At 35.7% G+C, this 18,930-nt stretch overlaps 2 protein-coding genes across 9 annotated transcripts in view; both read right to left on the bottom strand.

Moving 5' to 3' along the window:
• MYBPC1 (myosin binding protein C1) overlaps window positions 1-18,930 on the bottom strand; it is a 91,561-nt gene that overhangs the window by 31,309 nt on the left and 41,322 nt on the right. For all 8 annotated transcript variants that reach the window (XM_066262733.1, XM_066262706.1, XM_066262724.1 and 5 more), the window contains 9 exons: window positions 18,067-18,233; window positions 14,909-15,041; window positions 13,696-13,820; window positions 12,614-12,719; window positions 11,475-11,641; window positions 9,912-10,074; window positions 8,194-8,300; window positions 6,973-7,106; window positions 145-304 (listed from right to left, as the gene is read on the bottom strand). In XM_066262733.1, the coding sequence (XP_066118830.1) occupies window positions 145-304; window positions 6,973-7,106; window positions 8,194-8,300; window positions 9,912-10,074; window positions 11,475-11,641; window positions 12,614-12,719; window positions 13,696-13,820; window positions 14,909-15,041; window positions 18,067-18,233 (1,262 nt within the window). The remainder of the gene's footprint in view (window positions 1-144; window positions 305-6,972; window positions 7,107-8,193; window positions 8,301-9,911; window positions 10,075-11,474; window positions 11,642-12,613; window positions 12,720-13,695; window positions 13,821-14,908; window positions 15,042-18,066; window positions 18,234-18,930) is intronic.
• LOC136326590 (overexpressed in colon carcinoma 1 protein) lies at window positions 15,701-16,192 on the bottom strand. The gene has a single exon (XM_066262779.1). The coding sequence runs from the start codon at window positions 16,172-16,174 to the stop codon at window positions 15,983-15,985; it is 192 nt and encodes a 63-aa protein (XP_066118876.1). The 5' UTR covers window positions 16,175-16,192; the 3' UTR covers window positions 15,701-15,982.

Genomic DNA, 18,930 nt, shown 5'->3' with positions numbered 1-18,930 from the left:
GCACCGCCCCTGGTGGGCGTGCCAGGTGGATCCCGGTGGGGCGCATGCGGGAGTCTGTCTGATGTCTCTCCCTGTTTCCAGCTTCAGAAAAATGAAAAAAAAAAAAAAAAAAAAAAAAGAAGTTCATTGATCCAGTGGACTTACCCACAACTTTAATCTTGATGCTTGCATGTGCTTCTCCAGCTTCATTTTTCAGATTTATGTTGTAAACACCAGAATCTTCTCTTTCAGCTGTATCAATAATCAGAGTGCTGCTGTCAGGGTACGATTCTGCTTTTATGCGGCCACTGCCCTCCATAATGGCCTAAGGAGGAAAGAACGAAAATATGCATGCCTATACAACAACAGGGACTCTTCCAGAGTGCCTTATAACTTCAGCTGGACCCGGTACTAACGCCCAAAACACACATTCCTAGTTTAATCCTCCATCAACTCTAAGGACAAAGGTTTTAGCCTATTTTACATATGTGAAAACTGTGGCCCATGGCCATACGGCTAAGAAGTGGTAGAACTGGGATTTGATTCCAAAGCCCCCAATCATTAACTCACCAAAGAAAAAGTTGGAAGACTAAACATATGAATTCAGACTGTTATTCTAGGAGAGGAATCTCTTTGCATATGAAATTAGAAATAGTTAAATTCATTTCAGAAACTAAATAATGATTTTTTTCATTTCCTTAGATATCTTTAAAATTTTTAAAATATTGATAAGGTTTGAAAGCTGCAATGTCAGTATTTCATACAAGTTATTAAGTATCAATTTTTCCTTTCCAATAGGACATGGAAGAATGGCCATCTCTTTCCCAAAGTAAAGGCAGTGAGATTGAACCTTCTATGATATTTTCTTTTTTTCCTCCTCCCCCTACTTCTTTTCATTCTTCTTCTCCAATTCTTTCCTTCTTTTTTTTTCTTACACTAGAATTTAAAGTAACATTACATCTTTCTGATTCCCAGGTTTTATCTTCTATACAACAATGAACAGTCAATATACTATACAAAGAGACAAAACAGAGACAATCCAGGTAACTGTAGTTAATCTAAGTAATTTGCCACTAGCTATTGTTAATTCTTTACTTTTTGTCTGTAGACTAGAACTCATAAATTTTCAATAACAAATAGTTGTGATAACAGTAAGAATGCCTGAAATAGTTTTTATAATTTTTCTATTTTATAATAGAACAAAACTTTATCATATTAGCCAAATTCTAATCATAAAATTATAAAAAAATGTTTTGTTTTGTTTTTTTTATGTGAAAAGAAATATATTTAGGGTGGTGTTACATTCTCTTCAGTTTTCTAAACTTCACTTTGTTTGGTTGTGCTATAATTTACACAGAGTAAAATTTACACTTTTTAGATCTACAGTTCTGTGAATTTTGAAAAATTTCTGTGATTGTGTAACCACCACCACAATCAAGATACAGATTATTTCCATCACCTCCAACAGTGTCCCCATGCTCCTTGGAAATCGCTGGTCTGTTATCTCTCCCTATAGTTTTCCCTTTTTCAGAATTTCATGTAAATGGAATCGAACAGTGTACAGCCTTTTGAATCTGTCTTTTTATAGTGTGATGCTCTTTAGATTCCTCCATATTGTTGCAGGTATATTAGTACATTCCCTTTTACTGCTGAGTAGTATTCCATTGTATAGTTCATGTGCAGTTGGCTTATGTATGTACAAACTGTATGTTTGTACAACTGGACTTCTGCATTGTTTCCATGATTTGACAATTATTTGTGGACATATGTCTTCATTTCTCTTGGGTAATACATAGGAATAGCATTGTAGGGTTGAATGGTAAGTGTCTATTTAACTTTATGAAAAGCTACCAAACTATTTTCCAAAGTGGACATAATATTTTGCATTTCCATAAGTGATAGATATATAAAAAGTTAATTGTTCCACACCCTTGCCAGCATTTGGCATTTTGAAGAAAAGGGAAGCTTCGTGCACTGTTGGAGGGAATACAGATTGGTACAGCCACTGTATAAAGCAGTATGGAGTTGCATCAAAAAATTAAAAATAAAACCGCCACTTCTGGAAATTTACCCAAAGAAACCCAAAACACTAATTTGAAAGAACATATGCATCCTTATGTTCACTGCAGCATTATTTACAATAGCCAAGATTTGGAAGCAGCCCAAATGTCCATGAGTAGATGAGTGGGTAAAAAGTTGTGGTACATTTGCTCAATGGAATACTACTCAGCTATAAAAAGATGGAAATTTTACCTTTTGCAACCACATGGATGGACCTGGAGAGTGTTATGCTAAGTGAAATAAGCAGTCAGAGAAAGATATATACCATATGATTTCACTCATATGTAGACTCTACTGAGCAAAATGAACTAACAAGCAAAATAGAGGCAGACTCATAGAGGGTAGGCTGACAGCTATGGGGGTTGCTGGGTGAGGGTGGTGGAGGAATTGAGCAAAATAAGACAGAGAAGGAGGAAAACAACTCATGAGCATGGACAAGAGTGTGGTGCTTGCCAGCGGGTGGGAGACGGTAAAGAAGGGTTATAAAGGGCATAAATGGTGGTGGATGTACACTTGACTTGGTGATTGAATACATAATACAGTGTTCAGAAGAGATGTAATAGAATTGTGTGCCTGAAACCAGTATAATTTTGTTAACCAGTGTCACCCAATAAATTCTACTAAAAATAATGGTACTCCAAAATATAAATAAATAAAAATACTTGTTTGTCTAGCTTCTTTCACTTAGCATAATTATTTTGAGATTTATCCACATTGTAGCATATATTAGTAATTTATTATTTTTTATTGCTATCTAGTATCCCACTGTGTGAATATCCTACAAATTGTTTATTCAGCCTGGCACAGTGGATAGAGCATTGAACTGGGATGCAGAGGACCCAGGTTTGAAACCCCGAGGTTGCCGGCTCGAGTATGGGTCATTGGCTTGAGTGTGGGATCACAGTCATGACCCCATGGTCACTGGCTTATGCCCAAAAGTTGCTGGCTTGAACAAGAGGTCACTTGCTCTGCTGTAGTCCCCAAGTCAAGGCACATATGAGAAAACAATCAATGGACAACTAAGGTGCCGCAACGAAGAATTGATGCTTCTCATCTCTCTCCCTTCCTGTCTGTCTGTCCCTATATGTTCCTTTCTTTGTTTCTCTCTCTGTCTCTTTCACACAAAAAAATTGTTTATTCATTCACTTGTTGATGGACATTTTAATTGTTTTCAGCTTTTTGATATTAGAAATAAGACCATTTGTTCTAGTGGATTTTTTGTATGGTATATTGGATTTTTCTATGTCTATGATTATGTCAATTAAAAATAAATACAGTTCTATTTCTCCTTTCCAGTATGGATGCCTTTTATTTCTTTCTCTTGCCTGATTGCCCTGGCTAGAACCTCTAGTACAGTGTTGAAGAGAAGTGGTGAGAGTAGACATCTCTTTTTTGTTCCTGATCTTAGGAGCAGAACTTTCAATCTTTCAATATTTAGTAGGATGATGACTGTAGGGTTTTTATATATGTCTTTTACCATGTTGAGGAAGTTTCTTTCACTTCCTAGTTTGCTGAGAGATGTTAGAAAAGGATGTTGGATTTTGTTAAATGTCTATTGAGATGATCATACCTTTACCCTATTAGTTTACAACATAGTAAATTATATTAATTTATTTTCAAATGTTAAACCAAACTTTCCATTCTTGGGATAAACCCTACTTTGTCATGATGTATTATTTCTTTTATATATCATTGGATTCCATTTACTAAATTTTTTTAGAACTTTTTTATCTATGTTCATGAGTGATAACTGGTTTATAGAGTTCTGTTCTTGTAATGTCTTTTTTTGATTTTGCTATAAGAATAATACTGGCCTTCAAGAGTGAGTTGAGAAATACTCTCATTCTCTCTTTTCCAATTTTCTGGGAGAGTTTGTGCAGAATTGGTATTACTTATTTATTAAATGTTTGGTACAACTCTCTAGAAAAGTCATCTGGACTTTGGACTGTCTTCCTGACAAGTTTTAAACTACAAATTCCATTTTTTAAAAATAAATATAAGATTATTCAGTACTGATTTAGCAGAATTTCACAAATTCTGATAGTGGTATGTTCATAATATTTTCTAAATTTCTTGTGATTACTTCTTTAATCCATGAGTTGTTTAGAAAAATATTACTTAGTTTTCAAATATTTGGGAATTATCCAGATATCTTTCTGTTATTGATTTTTAATTAATTCTGTGTGGCCAGATAACATACCTTTCACAACTTGAATCCTTTAACATTTATTGAGACTGTTTTATGGTCTATCTTGGTAAATTTCCCATGTGGATATTAAAATAATGCCCGTTCTGCTTGTTCAATGGAGTGTTCTATCAGTGTCAATTATATCAAGATGGTTGATAGTATTCTTCAAATCTTCTATGTCCTTAATGATTGTCTGTCTTCTTGTTCTATGAACTATTGAAAGAAGAGTATTGAAATCTCTAATTTACATATTTCTCTTTGCAATTCTATATCTTGCTATTTGTTTCCTACTTGTCCTGTTTTTTTGTTCTTTTTCTGCCTTCTTTTAGATTAATTAAATGTTTTTGTGATTGCATTTTATGTCATTTGTTGGCTTATTAATTATATATATATATTTTTTGTATTTTCTGAAGCTGGAAACGGGGAGAGACAGTCAGACAGACTCCCGCATGGGCCCGACCGGGGATCCACCCGGCACGCCCACCAGGGGCGACGCTCTGCCCACCAGGGGGCATGCTCTGCTCCTCTGGGGCGTCGCTCTGCCGCGACCAGAGCCACTCCAGCGCCTGGGGCAGAGGCCAAGGAGCCATCCTCAGCGCCCGGGCCATCCTTGGTCCAATGGAGCCTTGGCTGCAGGAGGGGAAGAGAGAGACAGAGAGGAAGGAGGGGGGGGGAGTGGAGAAGCAAATGGGCGCTTCTCCTATGTGCCCTGGCCGGAAATCAAACCCGGGTCCCCCGCACGCCAGGCCGACGCTCTACCACTGAGCCAACCAGCCAGGGCCTAAATTATTTTTTATTATAGTGGCTCATTTAGAATTTATAGTATACATCCTTAACTTTTCATGGCATACCTTTGCATGACATTATAATACTTCACGTAGTGCAAACAAAAGAAACTTACAATAGCATACTTTCCATTTCACCCCTCCTGATCCTTACTTCCATTTCTTCCTTCTTTACCTTATGTTTTTTTTTTTTTATTTATTCATTTTTTTTTTAGAGAGGAGAGAGAGAGGGACAGACAGGGGGGAGGAGCTGGAAGCATCAACTCCCATATGTGCCTTGACCAGGTAAGCCCAGGGTTTACCTTATGTTTTTATTATCACAAATTTTACTTACATTTATGGCATAAGCCACACAGTGCACTGTTATTATTTTTTAGTCAATTAGCTTTTTAAGAGATTTAAATATTTTAAAAACCTCATATATGTTTATCTATGTAGTTACCATTTCTGGTGCTCTTGGTTCTCTTGTGAAATGTTTCAACTGATACCATTTCCTTCTAACCTAAGGACTTACTTTAGTATTTCTTGTAGGGCTTGTCTGCTGGTGATAATTTTCAGATTTTATATATCTGAAAAGTATTGTGCTAAGTATAGAATTCTAGGTTGACAGGTATTTTTTCTTTAAAGATGTTGTTTCGTTGTATTTTCACTTGCCTTGCTTCCAGAGAAATCTGATGTCATTCTTGCCTTTGTTCCTATATATTAAATGTGACTTTTTTCTCTGTCTACTTTAAGATTTTTTTTTCATGCTCACAAGGTTAGAGCAATTTAATTATGATGGGTCTTAGTGTCATTTTCTTAATGCTCCTTGTGCTTGGTTTTTATTTAATTTCTTGTATTTATAGTTTTATCATCAAATTTGGAACTATTTTGGACATTATATCTTTTAAAAATGTTTTATTTTTAATTGGATTTATTGAGGTAATATTGGTTAATAAAATTATATAGATTTCAGGTATACACCTCTGTAATACACCATCTATACACTGTGCTGTGTGTTTGCCACCCCAAGTGAAGTCTTCTTCCATCACCATTTATCCTGCTTTGGCCATTATTTTTTTCAATGTTTTTCTGGTCCCCTCTTTTGGGACTTCTGTTGCACTTGACTGCTTGAGTTGTTCCATAGTTGTCGTGTCCACACGACGGGCCAATGCTCTACTACTCAGCCAACTGGCCAGGGCCATTAACATTATTACCACTTAAAGTCCATAGTTTACATTAGGTTAGGATTTGCTCTAGATGTTGTATATTATATGGGTTTTGACAAATCAATAATGACATGTATCCATTTTTATAGAATCATGTGGAATAACTTTGCTTCTTGTAAAATGTTTATATGGAAGCCATAGGGTCACATATGAGTTGGCAATAGTCTACTACTCCAACCTTATTATTCTCTTCCTCATTCCACCCCACCTACACTGGCTTTCTTCTTTTTCTTCCAAAACACCTAGCTCATTCTCTCCCCTTGTCCTTTGCACTTGCATTGACTTTAGCTGGAAAGTTCTCTCCAATGATCTTCACATAGTTGGTTCCTTGTTAACATTCAGAGAGGCTGTCATCATTTACCACACAGTCACTTGCTAATCATATTAGCCTATTTTTTTTTATCTTTACAGCTCTTATTACTGTGCAAAATAATTTTGCCTCTATTTTGTCCATCTATTTACTTAATAATTAATTCTCTTCTACCTATTCCCTGACATTCATTAGAATGAAAGATGGAATCTTGTTCACTGCACATAAAAGCATGCTTGGTAATATAGTAGCTAGTCAAAAATATGAAAAGAAAATGAATGATTATTACATTTGCCTGAAAATCAGTGATCTTTTTTATCAAAGGAATTACATTGTTGCTGAACCTCTGTACATTGATTTGCCTTATTCTTTCATCTGACTAATGGAAGGCAGGGAGTAGGGTGGGCAGTGTGTGCGCACCCACACGTGCTTAGAACAAACCTTATCTGCTCGGCTCCAAATGACTTTAGGAGGAGGTTCTCCACTGATGGGAATCTCAAGACGAAGCTTGCTTCCTGCAATTACTGTCACTGTATTGTCAGCATCAAGACCATCCAGGTTGATTTTAGGAGGATCTGGAATATTAAACATGGCCTTTGTTATCAGTCATTCCCATGTGAATACCTGGGCTAGTACTCAGCTAGTGCTAAACATTGGTAGTAACCAGTATTTTATCTGGTCAAAAAGAATGTAAGAGGAGTTCATGTAGATGGTACACGGCACCTTGGAAAACTATTTCCTTGTAAGATTTCTTAAGAATCAACTATTATGGCACAGAAGATAAAGTCAGAGATACAAAGCATGAGAAAGAATGGAACTGCTGTTTTTGAATGAGAGATGAAGAAGGCTGCATGGCAAGGAATATGTGAAGCCTCTAAAACCTCTCGCTGGAACAGAACCACAGGTCTACCACAGCAAGGTGAATTCTGCCTGCTCTCAGAATGAGTATGGAATTTGGCTTTTTCCCAGATCCCTCACACAAGAATTTAGCTCAGCTTATACCTTAATTTCAGCCTTGTGATATTCTGAGCAGAGGACCTAGCCATGCTATCCTGGACTCCTGACCTATGGAACTCACTGTCATTTTTTGAGAGATTAAGACACGGTATTACTGTAAACCATAAAGCTGAAGATTGTAAAACAACACTTTTTTCCAAAGCATTGAAGAATTTGAGGAATTGCTATACAGAGAAATTTAGTAACTTGCCCTAGGTTAAACTGGACTTCTAGTACTATGTTGAACAGAAGTGGCAAGAGGGGACATCCTTGTCATGTTACTGATCTTAGAGGAAAATATTTCAGCTTTTCACTGGCACTAATTAGGACTTTTCCTTTGAAGTTAGCTATCATGGATGACTTCAGTCAATTAAACATGAGTCAAAGTGATAGTAGACAGATGTTTAAAATCGACCATTACCAAACAATAAGAAACAAGAAAAATGAGAACCATTTATGAAATTGGGAAACAAGTATAACCACTAAACTTAAAATATATTAAGAAAACAAAAATAATACAAAATCAGCTATTATGATTAGTGGTTAAGAACAGTGATGTATTTTTTCTTTAAACATCACATAGTTTTGAATATGTTACAATTTCAAAGTAAGCAAAAACAAAAATAAAAGAACAGAATTCTGCAAAGATTTCTTTTATCTACTCACCAATAACATGAACTTTGGCAGGCAAAGTAACAGTGTAGGCATCTGGTGTGAATACATAATCACCTTCATCCTCAATGAGAGCACTGTCTATCACTAATTTGTGGATTCTAAGGAAATGAGAGAAACATATTTCTAAGATTTTGCAAAGATTTAGTTTAGACTAAATCTGAGGAGACACCTGGCTTTTATCTGATTAACTTGCTTAACTTGATTAACTGGAGAGAGAGAATAATGTGAAATCTTAATTATCCATTTTATTGACCCATAGTAAATATTAATTTTAGACTATATAAAATTATCTCTACAAATACAACTTACTTATTAGGTAAGAGTCTCTTTTTTTTTTTTTTTAATCTCATAGTATTATTTAAAAGGCTAAAAGAAAATATCTCACTAATACCATACTTAAAGATTCAAGAAATTAGTAACAATAACCTTGACTTTGGCTTTATATACCAAAACCTAAAAGTAATTATCCTTAACCTTATTGAGGTCATGAACCAGTGATAATCTGATGGACACTATAGATCTTCTCACTGGAGAAAAACAAATATATTTGTATATACAGAATTTGCTTATAATTTCGGAGGATTTATGAGGGTCCCTGAAGTTCATTCAATGTCTCTTTAGGATCCATGGATCCAAGTTTGAGAGCTCATATGTTAGATTTTTGCTAGATTCAAGAATATTACGCCCACTCTAAAAACAAAATAATTGTGGAAAGGTCATGTGACACTGGTTAGAGATGGTTAATCCAATTTGACCAGTTCCTCAACTAGAATTCAGTACCATTTCTCTAACCTCATGTTTAGATAAAAAGAATCAGTCAGCCTGACCAGTCGGTGGCACAGTGTATAGAGTGTTGGACTGAGACGCAGAGGACCCAGTTTCAAAACCCTGAGGTCACCAGCTTGAGCACAGGCTCATCTGGTTTGAGCAAGGATCACCAGCTTGAGCCCAAGGTCACTGGCTCGAGCAAGGGTTCACTCAGTCTGCTTTAGCCCCCTGGTCAAGGCACATATGAGAAAGCAATCAATGAACTAAGGAGCTGCAATGAGAAACTAAGGTGCCGCAACAAAGAATTGATGCTTCTCATCTCTCTCCCTTCCCGTCTGTCTGTCCCTATCTGTCCTTCTGTCTCTCTCTCTGTCACACACACACACACACACACACACACAAAAATCAGTCAGTAGTTTTTGACTAGACAAAGCACCATACTGTAAGGTACAGATCCAGAATCACAGGCTAGGCATGATGTACAACAGAGAAATGACATGCTCTTTCTGTTTAGAAGCAATGAATCAGAAATATTCAATAGATCCTTTCCCTATCACTGCTCTTTAAACATCCTTACCAAATATGTAATTTAGACCTGACCAGGTGGTGGCAAAGTGGATAGAGCCTCGACCTGAGATGCTGAGGACCCAGGTTCAAAACCCTGAGGTTGCTGGCCTGAGCAAGGGGTCACTGGCTCAGCTGAAGCCCCCTAGTCAAAGCACATATGAGAAAGCAATTAATGAACAACTCAAGTGCTGCAACTATAATTTGATGATTCTTTTCTGTCTGTTCTCTCTCTCTCTCTCTCTCTCACACACACACACACACAAGTACTAGTTAAATACTAGTTAATTAATTAATTAAATATATATGGAATTTAGGAAGTAGAGGACGTGAAGATGGGGACTGGCTGTCACTCAGGGATCACCTAGCTTGCTTACCTTCCTTTGTGTACAACCTTTAAACGGTCACCCTCCTGAACAGGTAGCCCATTTTTAGTCCATTTTCCTGTTACATTCTCAGAGATTTCACATTTCAAGCAGATTTCTTTCCCAAGTTGTACAGTCAGATCAGTTAGAGGTGTCAATATCTTCAGAGGCTTCACTACAGAAATAATAGGTGGTTATAAGTGCCAATCCAAATCCAGACAGGCTAAGATGGTGGCGTTTCACAATGGTACAGTCAGTTTTGCTATTAATGCTTATTTTGAAAATGAGATTGTTCCAATGCAATCAATATATTAGGGGATAATTGGAACTTAACACAAATTTCATGTGTGATTACGTACAATTTCATTCATGACAAAGATCAGGTGAATCCAGAAAATTTCATCCAGATGAAATTTTTGTGCAGGTAGGACTGCACAAAACACCCACACCTCAAACATCTACCAACTACCTCAGTTCACTCGTGTAATATGAGTCATACCCATGCACAGCTGAGATTACCACTATCCATCCAATTTTAAATAACCTCTGACCACTACTTCACAATAGCTCACAAGCTGCAAAACTTCTACACCACTTCCATAAACAAATTTTAGGCCTTTTAAAAAGTAAAGCGCCATATATATTGTATTGTTTATTAGCCATTTAACATGTATAAAATTGTGTTAATGTCTTTTGTAGGTTCTTTTTTTTCTAAAGTGTTGCTGACAAAATTTTTGAGTGTTGTGCCCACAACTCCATTTTCTCTACTAGCGTTTTGGTTTTTATTACATGACTTTGGATAGCACAGTGGTTTTTAGAAAAATGAGTATGTTCCATTATAACAGAACTGCTTTAAATGGATAGAAATATCAGATAAGGATCTGCTTATGGTTAAATTAAAACGGACACCATCCCATGAAACATAAAAGTGTACTGAAATTACTTCTGAATAATTCAGTGCTCAGGTGAATTTAACTTAAGGAAGCAGGATTTCTGCTCTGTGTGTGTTATCAATCTTCTTGTGAGATTTGCTACTTTAATTTTTATGGCTAACTGAAAGGGCAGACTTTGCCCTTGAGAACTAACTTCTAATAGTGGGCATTTTGGGAAATACATTAATTCCCTCATGCCTTTGAAGAATATTAGCAAATTAGCTCTTACAATGTTGAGTAACTTCTCACCCCAAATGTAATTGCAGGATGTTGAATGTTTGTTTAATAAATAGACAGCAAGTTCATCTATGAATAAAGCAAACATTATCAATATTTGTATCATATTTAAGTATTTTATCATTTATGTATATGACTGGGAGATTAAAATATTTCTTAACCATGGGTAGCCTTCCTGGCAGGTGATTTTTATACTTCTTTCCCCAATACTGGTGCTTTACTATATTAAATTGAATCGTCCATTCTTTTCTCAGAGGCCCCAGTTGAGATGACATAGACACTCAGCTAGAATGGAATTTAATTTTACAAATTTAAAATTGCCACAAGTAGAACTCTAAAGCTGAATTAATGGATGCAACACCATTAGCAAGCGAACATGGAAGACAGCCAAGGAAGTCTTACTTACAGCCAACACTCAGTTTAGCGGATGACTGTCCTCCTGTTGTCATCACAGAGTACTCCGCACTGTCGGCCTTGGTCGCTCCTTCTATGATCAAAGTGTGTTTTTTACCCTCAACTTTAACTTTGTATCTTGATTTTGGACCAGGGATGATCTCCTCACCATTCTTAAACCTGGATTAAAAGAAATTATCATATAAATATATATATATTTTTTATAAATGACCCTTCAGGAGATGGACCTTATTGGTCTTGTTTTCCCCATATTTCTGTGTCTTGCAGAGTGTCTGGCAGATACCAAACACTCAAGAATTATTTACTGAATTAAAGAATGTATAAATTAATCTATTAATGAATTAATATTATAAATATTGTCAGAAAAACTACATTAAAAAATATTAGTCCTCTTTTCCCACTCAGTCTCAATCAGATGAACACACTGATGGTGGATAATATCCATGTTTGGGCTTTTGATTCCACTGGTGAGAATAACGTTTTAATACATTTTAAAGATAGTTAAGATTCTAGATTTGAATTAACAATCTACTCTGTGTCAGGTCCTGCAGACTCCAGCTATGTAATTTACTGTACTCCTCAACAAAGCATTTCATTTCTGGATTCTGCGTCGTTTAGTCTTTAATTTGAGGAGACTCAAAGAGAACTTGAGAAAACATTTCCCATCTGACAAAAAAAAAATGGTTTTTATTTTTTAAAGTAAAATGGTGGTTCTCAGTTAAAAATAGTTTTCTGAGGTACTATCACAATACAATGATTAGAAATAAAATGAAGAAAAAGGTCTATTTTTTCATGTAAGTTACCAGGTATGGCATAGCAAGAGAAAGCATGGTATTCAGGTGAAAGGCATCCGTGGGCTTCGGGGTTAAACAGACCTGGGCAACCTGGAGCCATACATTTCTTATTAGTAAGTAACTACTTCCCCACATTCTTACCAATATAGATTCCCAGGCCATTTCAGTTTCATAGGTGGAAAAAAAATCTTAGTACGGTTTTAGTTACCATTTCTACCAACGCGAATGAGATTGAGATTCTTTTCACATTTGTAAAAGCAATTTCCTGTTCTCCATATATGAAGGTACTTTTTTGTGTGTCTATTTAAAATGAACAAGCCTTAGAAAAGTTATTTACCATTTTACATTAGCATCATCTTCAGACACCTCACATTCTAATTCCACTTTTTCCCCACAGTAAGCATTTGTATCTTCCAGCTGTTTAGTCACCAAAATTGGAGGCTCTAACGTGAAAAAAAAAAAAAAGAGAGAATCAGGATCATTCACTGTGCAAAACCTGCCTCACAACTCCAAGTTTATTCACAAATGAAAAATCAACCATTAGAAAGCATCATATCACAGAGCTACAATTAGATGGTGGTCCTTATGACTTTTCTTGGCAAAATAAATACTAGCTGACAACCCTGGGTAAATTCTCCCAGCTTTCTCAGAACTGGTCAAATCAAATAAATTATTATTCTAAAGAACAGACAAAATGTATCAAACATCATTTTTGGGGTGGGGCAAATAAAATACCAGGTGTTAGACATTTCTGATGAAGAATCTTTAAGACTAAAATTCTTTGATTCTGATGCCAGATAGATGATAGAGACTGCAAAGTTGTCTTAATCAGGGGCCTTATACAATAAATAAATAAATAAATAAATAAATAAATAAATAAATAAATAAATAAATAAAATAAGTGATGCCTGGCTTCACTGACACCCTTGGCTCTTTCCACAGTGTCTTAGTCAATGACAGTCTTTAGAGCTCTCAGTGCCAACTACTGATGCCCCTTTAATTAGGAAACTGGTTTCAAGAGAACTCTATTTGTGATCGGCTCAGTGTGGGAGATGAGGATTAGTCTGTAGGCTTCACTGGGTTTTCACAAGCTATAACTAGAATCATTATATTATAAAATACCACTTGCTTGAGTCAAAACTTCCAGGTATTTTTACTGAGCAGTATATTTTTTTCCTCGCCTTGGCTTTTCTAGTCTTTAACACACCAGAAGATGAATCAGGATACACTTTTAACTGCCAGCATAGAGAAGCTTCAGCACAGAGCCAATGGAGTGTCCAAATTAAATCATCTCTAGGGGGTCTATGAGCTCTCCTCTGGAGCTCAAGAGCTCACCGCATCAATTTCATTTTAATTTTTATCCCTGGGAGAAGGACAGCCTTTGGCTCTTGATGACAACAGTAAGAGATTTCACTTTACCTCTCACAAAGAGCTCAGTGGAACATTTCTCATCACCAGCTGTCACGTAATACTCCGAATCATCTGTTAGTTGACAGTTATTGATAAACATGATTCTTTCACATCCTTTATGTTCAAAGATGTACCTATTTTAAACAGGGGAAAGATAAACAGAGTCATGAACTTGATTTTATTCTTTTCTTTATTGTCAGAAAATTTGGCTTATAATTCAGTAATGCTTGAAAGAGAGGGATATAATTTTGATATGCCATTTAAGCAGCATACCTTACACAGTTTAATGAATATCAAACATGAAATCAATGTTTATCTTTATGATATATAATATAATTAATATGTGTACTTACACATAATATTTAATTTCAGTTATTTTCTTTTATATAGGGTCTGTATTTCAAACATAAATCATTTAGAAAATTATCAAATTGAAGACTTTAAAAATAAAACATTAAACGTTTTCTAAATAAAAATAACCAAGTAAAATTACATTTTTGCTAAATTTAGGCCACCTTCAAGAGATTTTTACCAGGTACAAACATTATTGTCTCAAAGTCACTCTGTAGGCATGACCACATTAGGAAATTGGAAGCCACCTAATTGCACTACAGAAGTGACAGGTTTTCAGGATTAACGTCTTTTCTAAATGTGCATGTGGCTCCTATTAACTTAAAAAAATATGGTGGAGTTGAAAATCTCTCAGGCTGAGAAGAATATCTGTAAAGCAGTTGTATAATAGGCCAGTGATACCATCAGACATCAGGGATTAGTTTGTCTCCTTTATTTGGGAGAGGACCAAGCAACAATAAAACAGAATTTAAATGCTACTCTAGAAAAACAAAAGTTATCTCATTATGAAGTGTGATTCCTAGCTGATATAGCAAACATGTATTTCAAAATTTTTCAAAGTTTTATTTTTTTTTAAATTGAGAGAAGTTTAGTAATCTCTGAAATAATCACATATAACCTAAAGTGACACAAAACCATAATTTGGAATCACCTGAAATAGTTTGTATAGAATTAAAATAAAAAACAAGGTTTAATTTATATAGTGCTATACTTTAAATGGTTCTAAAATACATAAAAAGATTTTATTCTTTCTTTATATGACTCTGTGTGACAAAGTTTTAACTAAAACAGGCTTTTATTTATAAAAAATTAAGCCAAACTACTGTTTGATTTATATAGTTATCACTGATTATTTGCAAAGCTCACTTACTTTGTACTGGGTCGAATTTCTTGACCATTTTTATACCATTTCACCTCCAATTTTGGGTCTGCCAGTTCCACAACAAACCTTACCCGGCCTCCTTTATCAATCTGATATGCAGGATCAAGAATTTTTGCAAAAGCTAATAGAGAGAAGAAGCAAAACTATATTAATATGCATATACACACGCTATGAATTTAAACAGTCAATTCAATACATACATTAGAATCTAAAACAAAATGAAAAATTGAGACTTGAAGAGTTAGAAATCTTCCAAATTATCATTTATATTTTAGAATTCTGTTGATTTATATACAATAAAATGGTTAAAATTTTAAAGAGAATCCACATTTTTTTAGAAGACACATAAGAAAAGGATTTCTGAAGATTTAAAAAATGATTGTCTTAGCTCTAGCAGGTGGCAGAGGGCAAGAGCCCCTCCCAAAGCGCTTAGGTCACTGGTTCAAGTGTGAAGGCACCTGCTCTACCTGGAGGTCACAGGTTCCTGCACCAATCAGGTTCAAGTTCCAGTCAGGGCACGTTTGAGAAGCAATCAATGGGTGCACAACTATGTGGAACAATGAGTTGATGCCCCCCCTCTCTCTCTCCCTTCCTCTCTTTCAAAAAATAAAAATGAAGATTGTTCTAATCCTTTCAGGGAATTTATAATAATATAAAACACCTAAATGAAATTAAACTTGAAGAGCATGCTTATCCTCCTAGCGTAATTACTGTCAGAATTATTGGTATTACCTTTGTATGTCTTTTATGTCACAAATAGTTTTTTTTTAAAGAGGGATAAAAATATTTTAATTGTTGAAATTCATTGGTAAATTGAGTAATTTACATTGCAGTACTAAGTGGATATACATGGTCATTATCATATTAAAAACTTGCCAAATAACTCCAGTAACCATCAGTCACAAGTCCTTGAAATAATATAGAATTAACATGATGAGCTGCTGTGACCATTCGAAAGTAGAATAGGAGACTCAGTGGCCAGGAAGTGTTTGTAGTTACAGAGCCTTGGACTTCTAAATCTTGATGAGCAAGCTCTTGATTACTGAGTCATGATATTTTCTTCTAATTTTTTCGAACAGTCTTTGTTTGACTGGATACCATATTCACAGCTTCAGATGGGAGACCAACATACACTCCACCATAGTTTCTCCGCTTATCATCTTCTGTTATCGATTCTTCTGTTACATCTTTAGCTGCTCCTGCAGAACCTCGGCCCGAGCCCGCGCTGGTGGCAGTGGAGTTCCCGCAGCCCATCGCGCCACTGGCCGGAGAAGCGGCCACAAATAGTTTTTTTAATTGAATTTATTTGGGTTAATAAATTATACAGGTTTCAGGTATACAATCCTATAATACATCATCTGTATATTGTATGTTCTAGCCTCAGATTTTTTTTAATCGTAGAATTTATGAGCTAGATTTAATGACTCATAAGATTAAATTGAATATCTTTGACTAATTGAAATAGGCTTATTAGATATTTCTGTACTGTGGATACTTTCCCAAATAGTGGCATGTTTAAAACACCCTCTGCATATATAGTTAGAAAGCCAGAATTAAAAAAATCCAATAATATAGAATATAGTGGTTTTAAAAAATATTGTCTTTAGAAGGTTTTAAACAAAGGTAGTTAACTTTTTAAAATTTCATAGTTTTTATGATTTTAGAGATAATAATTTTCATTTAAAGAGTTTGTAAAATATCTATTTAAGTATGAAGTGCCTCATGAAGTTGTATGTTTGCATTTCCATCATTCCGACTTTATTATATCACTCATATAACATGTCCTCATAGTTTAACAAGATAAAATAAACACTAGCTTTAAAAAAGGTATCTGTCACATACCTCAAGACATCAATTCAGAGCTAAGTGATCAGATTAAGAAAGGCAGATGAGGGGGGTAAGAGCTGTTGTCTGGCTCTACACTTTAGAATTCTCAAGTATGTGACTTACAGTCTCAGACACCTCTCAGAAATAAAACTTCAGGAGTCTGGGATAGTGCAGTTTAAGAAGGGTCAAGACATGCAAACAAAACAAAAACAAACCACTTCTATATTTCTCTGGGGCCACTTCTCAACCAATGTACCACAAGGTTTAGAAATAAAAGGCAGATTTTTTTATTATTATTACCTGCTCACAAAAATTAGGGGATCAAGGAACGTGCAGATACTCCAGTACTTTCAGCCTTTTGTATAGTGCATTTTCACCAGTGAAATAAAAGTTGGTTTTGCAACTCATTTGCCTAATCAAACAACTTTCTTTGACTTGTCATTTGCTTTTCTGATGTTCTTGTTTAATAAAAAATATCAAATGCTTCTTTTTTTATCATTTCATATTCACTTTGAAATATCTTCTAATTTTTGTGAACAGTATATTTATTTTGAGAGTACATTTATTAAAGCTGGGGATAGTGAAACAAAGAAGGTTTTGAAATGAGGTGATGAGATTCTGTAAATTCTATTAACACTAATAAATAATAAAGAAAAATAGGATTGATATGTTAACCTGATGTGTCATAAAACCATAACTGACAATGATCAAGTATAGGAAACTTTGAAGAGCTAATGATCAATTTAAAATGTATCTCTTTTTTATTTTAAATTTCAACATCTTAAAGTATTTTTTTTAACGGCATTTAAACTCAGAATGAACTGCATCCACTTTAATACCCCAGGGAGCAGCACAGCTATTTTTATTTCAAAAAACACTTTGATAACTTTATTGGGTGTGGGAAGTGAATTCCCTGCGCCCCATCAAATGGGTGCAAACATATGGTGGTAAAACAAAGAGGCATCGAATCTATTCTGGCTAACCCAGAGTCAAGAATCCCAGGGAGATATGCAGGCTAGAGAAAGAGGCCACTGAGAAATTGCCATTGACAACGGGGTAGTACATACTTCGATGTAATTTTTCTGTTACCTTAAACTTTCAGCAGCTTGTTGCTACCTGCGTAACCAGTGCTGTGCGGGTCAGTGAACTATTCCACTTGAAGACAAAGGTAACCAAGAGAAGCGTAACTCCTGCAAATCGCACCCCTTCCTGTCCCTCCCTAAACCCAGGGGACAGAGGAAGAATCACCCACCCGCAGGGGTTTCACCATTACACATTTCACGGTCTCTGGACCGCGGCCACACCCCCGGCGGGCTCACCTGCGCTTTTCTTCTCCACCCTGCGCATGCGCTTCAGCCTCTTGAGCATGCCGCGCAGGTCGGTGATGCCGTACTGGAAGGCGATCTTTTCGTACTCGTTGGGGTTCGCATTTTTTAGCAGGTCCCACACGTCTATCTCGGGTTCTTCCTCCTGCTGCTTCACCTCCCTAACCGGGGAGAACCATTGCCTAGTTTAGTAGCTGCCCACTGGCCCTTAAAGACCAGGAAGGTCGTGGTATGGTACGGGTTTTTCGGTTCAGTGTTGAAAGCTGTGTTTAGTGCCTGATTACTTAAGCTTGAGGAGGAAGTGTAGTGTCTTTGCTTGAGGGCTCAGCGAAGTTTCCAGATAGTTAAAGACCAGACATATGCACTTATATTAAGACTCGTTTTCCTAGTGAAAAGCACAACAGTAGGGGGGAAAGGAGGCTATCAAAAAATAGCCTGAAGATATATATTTTTTCAACTTGAAAGTCTAGAAGGTGAAATTTTGAGGAACTTAAAATCAGTTTCATCTTCTAGGATATAGGTACTGGAAAAAATTTGAAAAGTAGATTAAGAACTAGAAGTTATAAATATTGGTCTCTGGAAATAAAGTTTTCTTTCTACCTACATTGGTGTACTCACCCTACATATATATATATACATACACACACACACACATATATATATGCAGACAGTACACATACCTTTGGATTTTGCAAATAGCATATTTATTACCATATTAGTAAATGTGTACGTTAACAATTTTTTTTTTAATGCAAAATATATTTGAAACTGCCACAAAGGGTTGTTTGGTTGGTTTGTTTTTCATATGATTTCTGTAGGTACATATGCTTTTTAAAAGAAAAAAATGTTTTTCTAAAT

Source organism: Saccopteryx bilineata, chromosome 1, assembly GCF_036850765.1.
Source record: "Saccopteryx bilineata isolate mSacBil1 chromosome 1, mSacBil1_pri_phased_curated, whole genome shotgun sequence".
NCBI lineage: Eukaryota > Metazoa > Chordata > Mammalia > Chiroptera > Emballonuridae > Saccopteryx > Saccopteryx bilineata.
This window is presented reverse-complemented; position numbering and strand designations above follow the sequence as displayed.

Coding starts and splice junctions, on each gene's coding strand:
- LOC136326590 (XM_066262779.1), bottom strand. CDS start 16,174: ATGGGCTGCGGGAACTCCACTGCCACCAGCGCGGGCTCGGGCCGAGGT.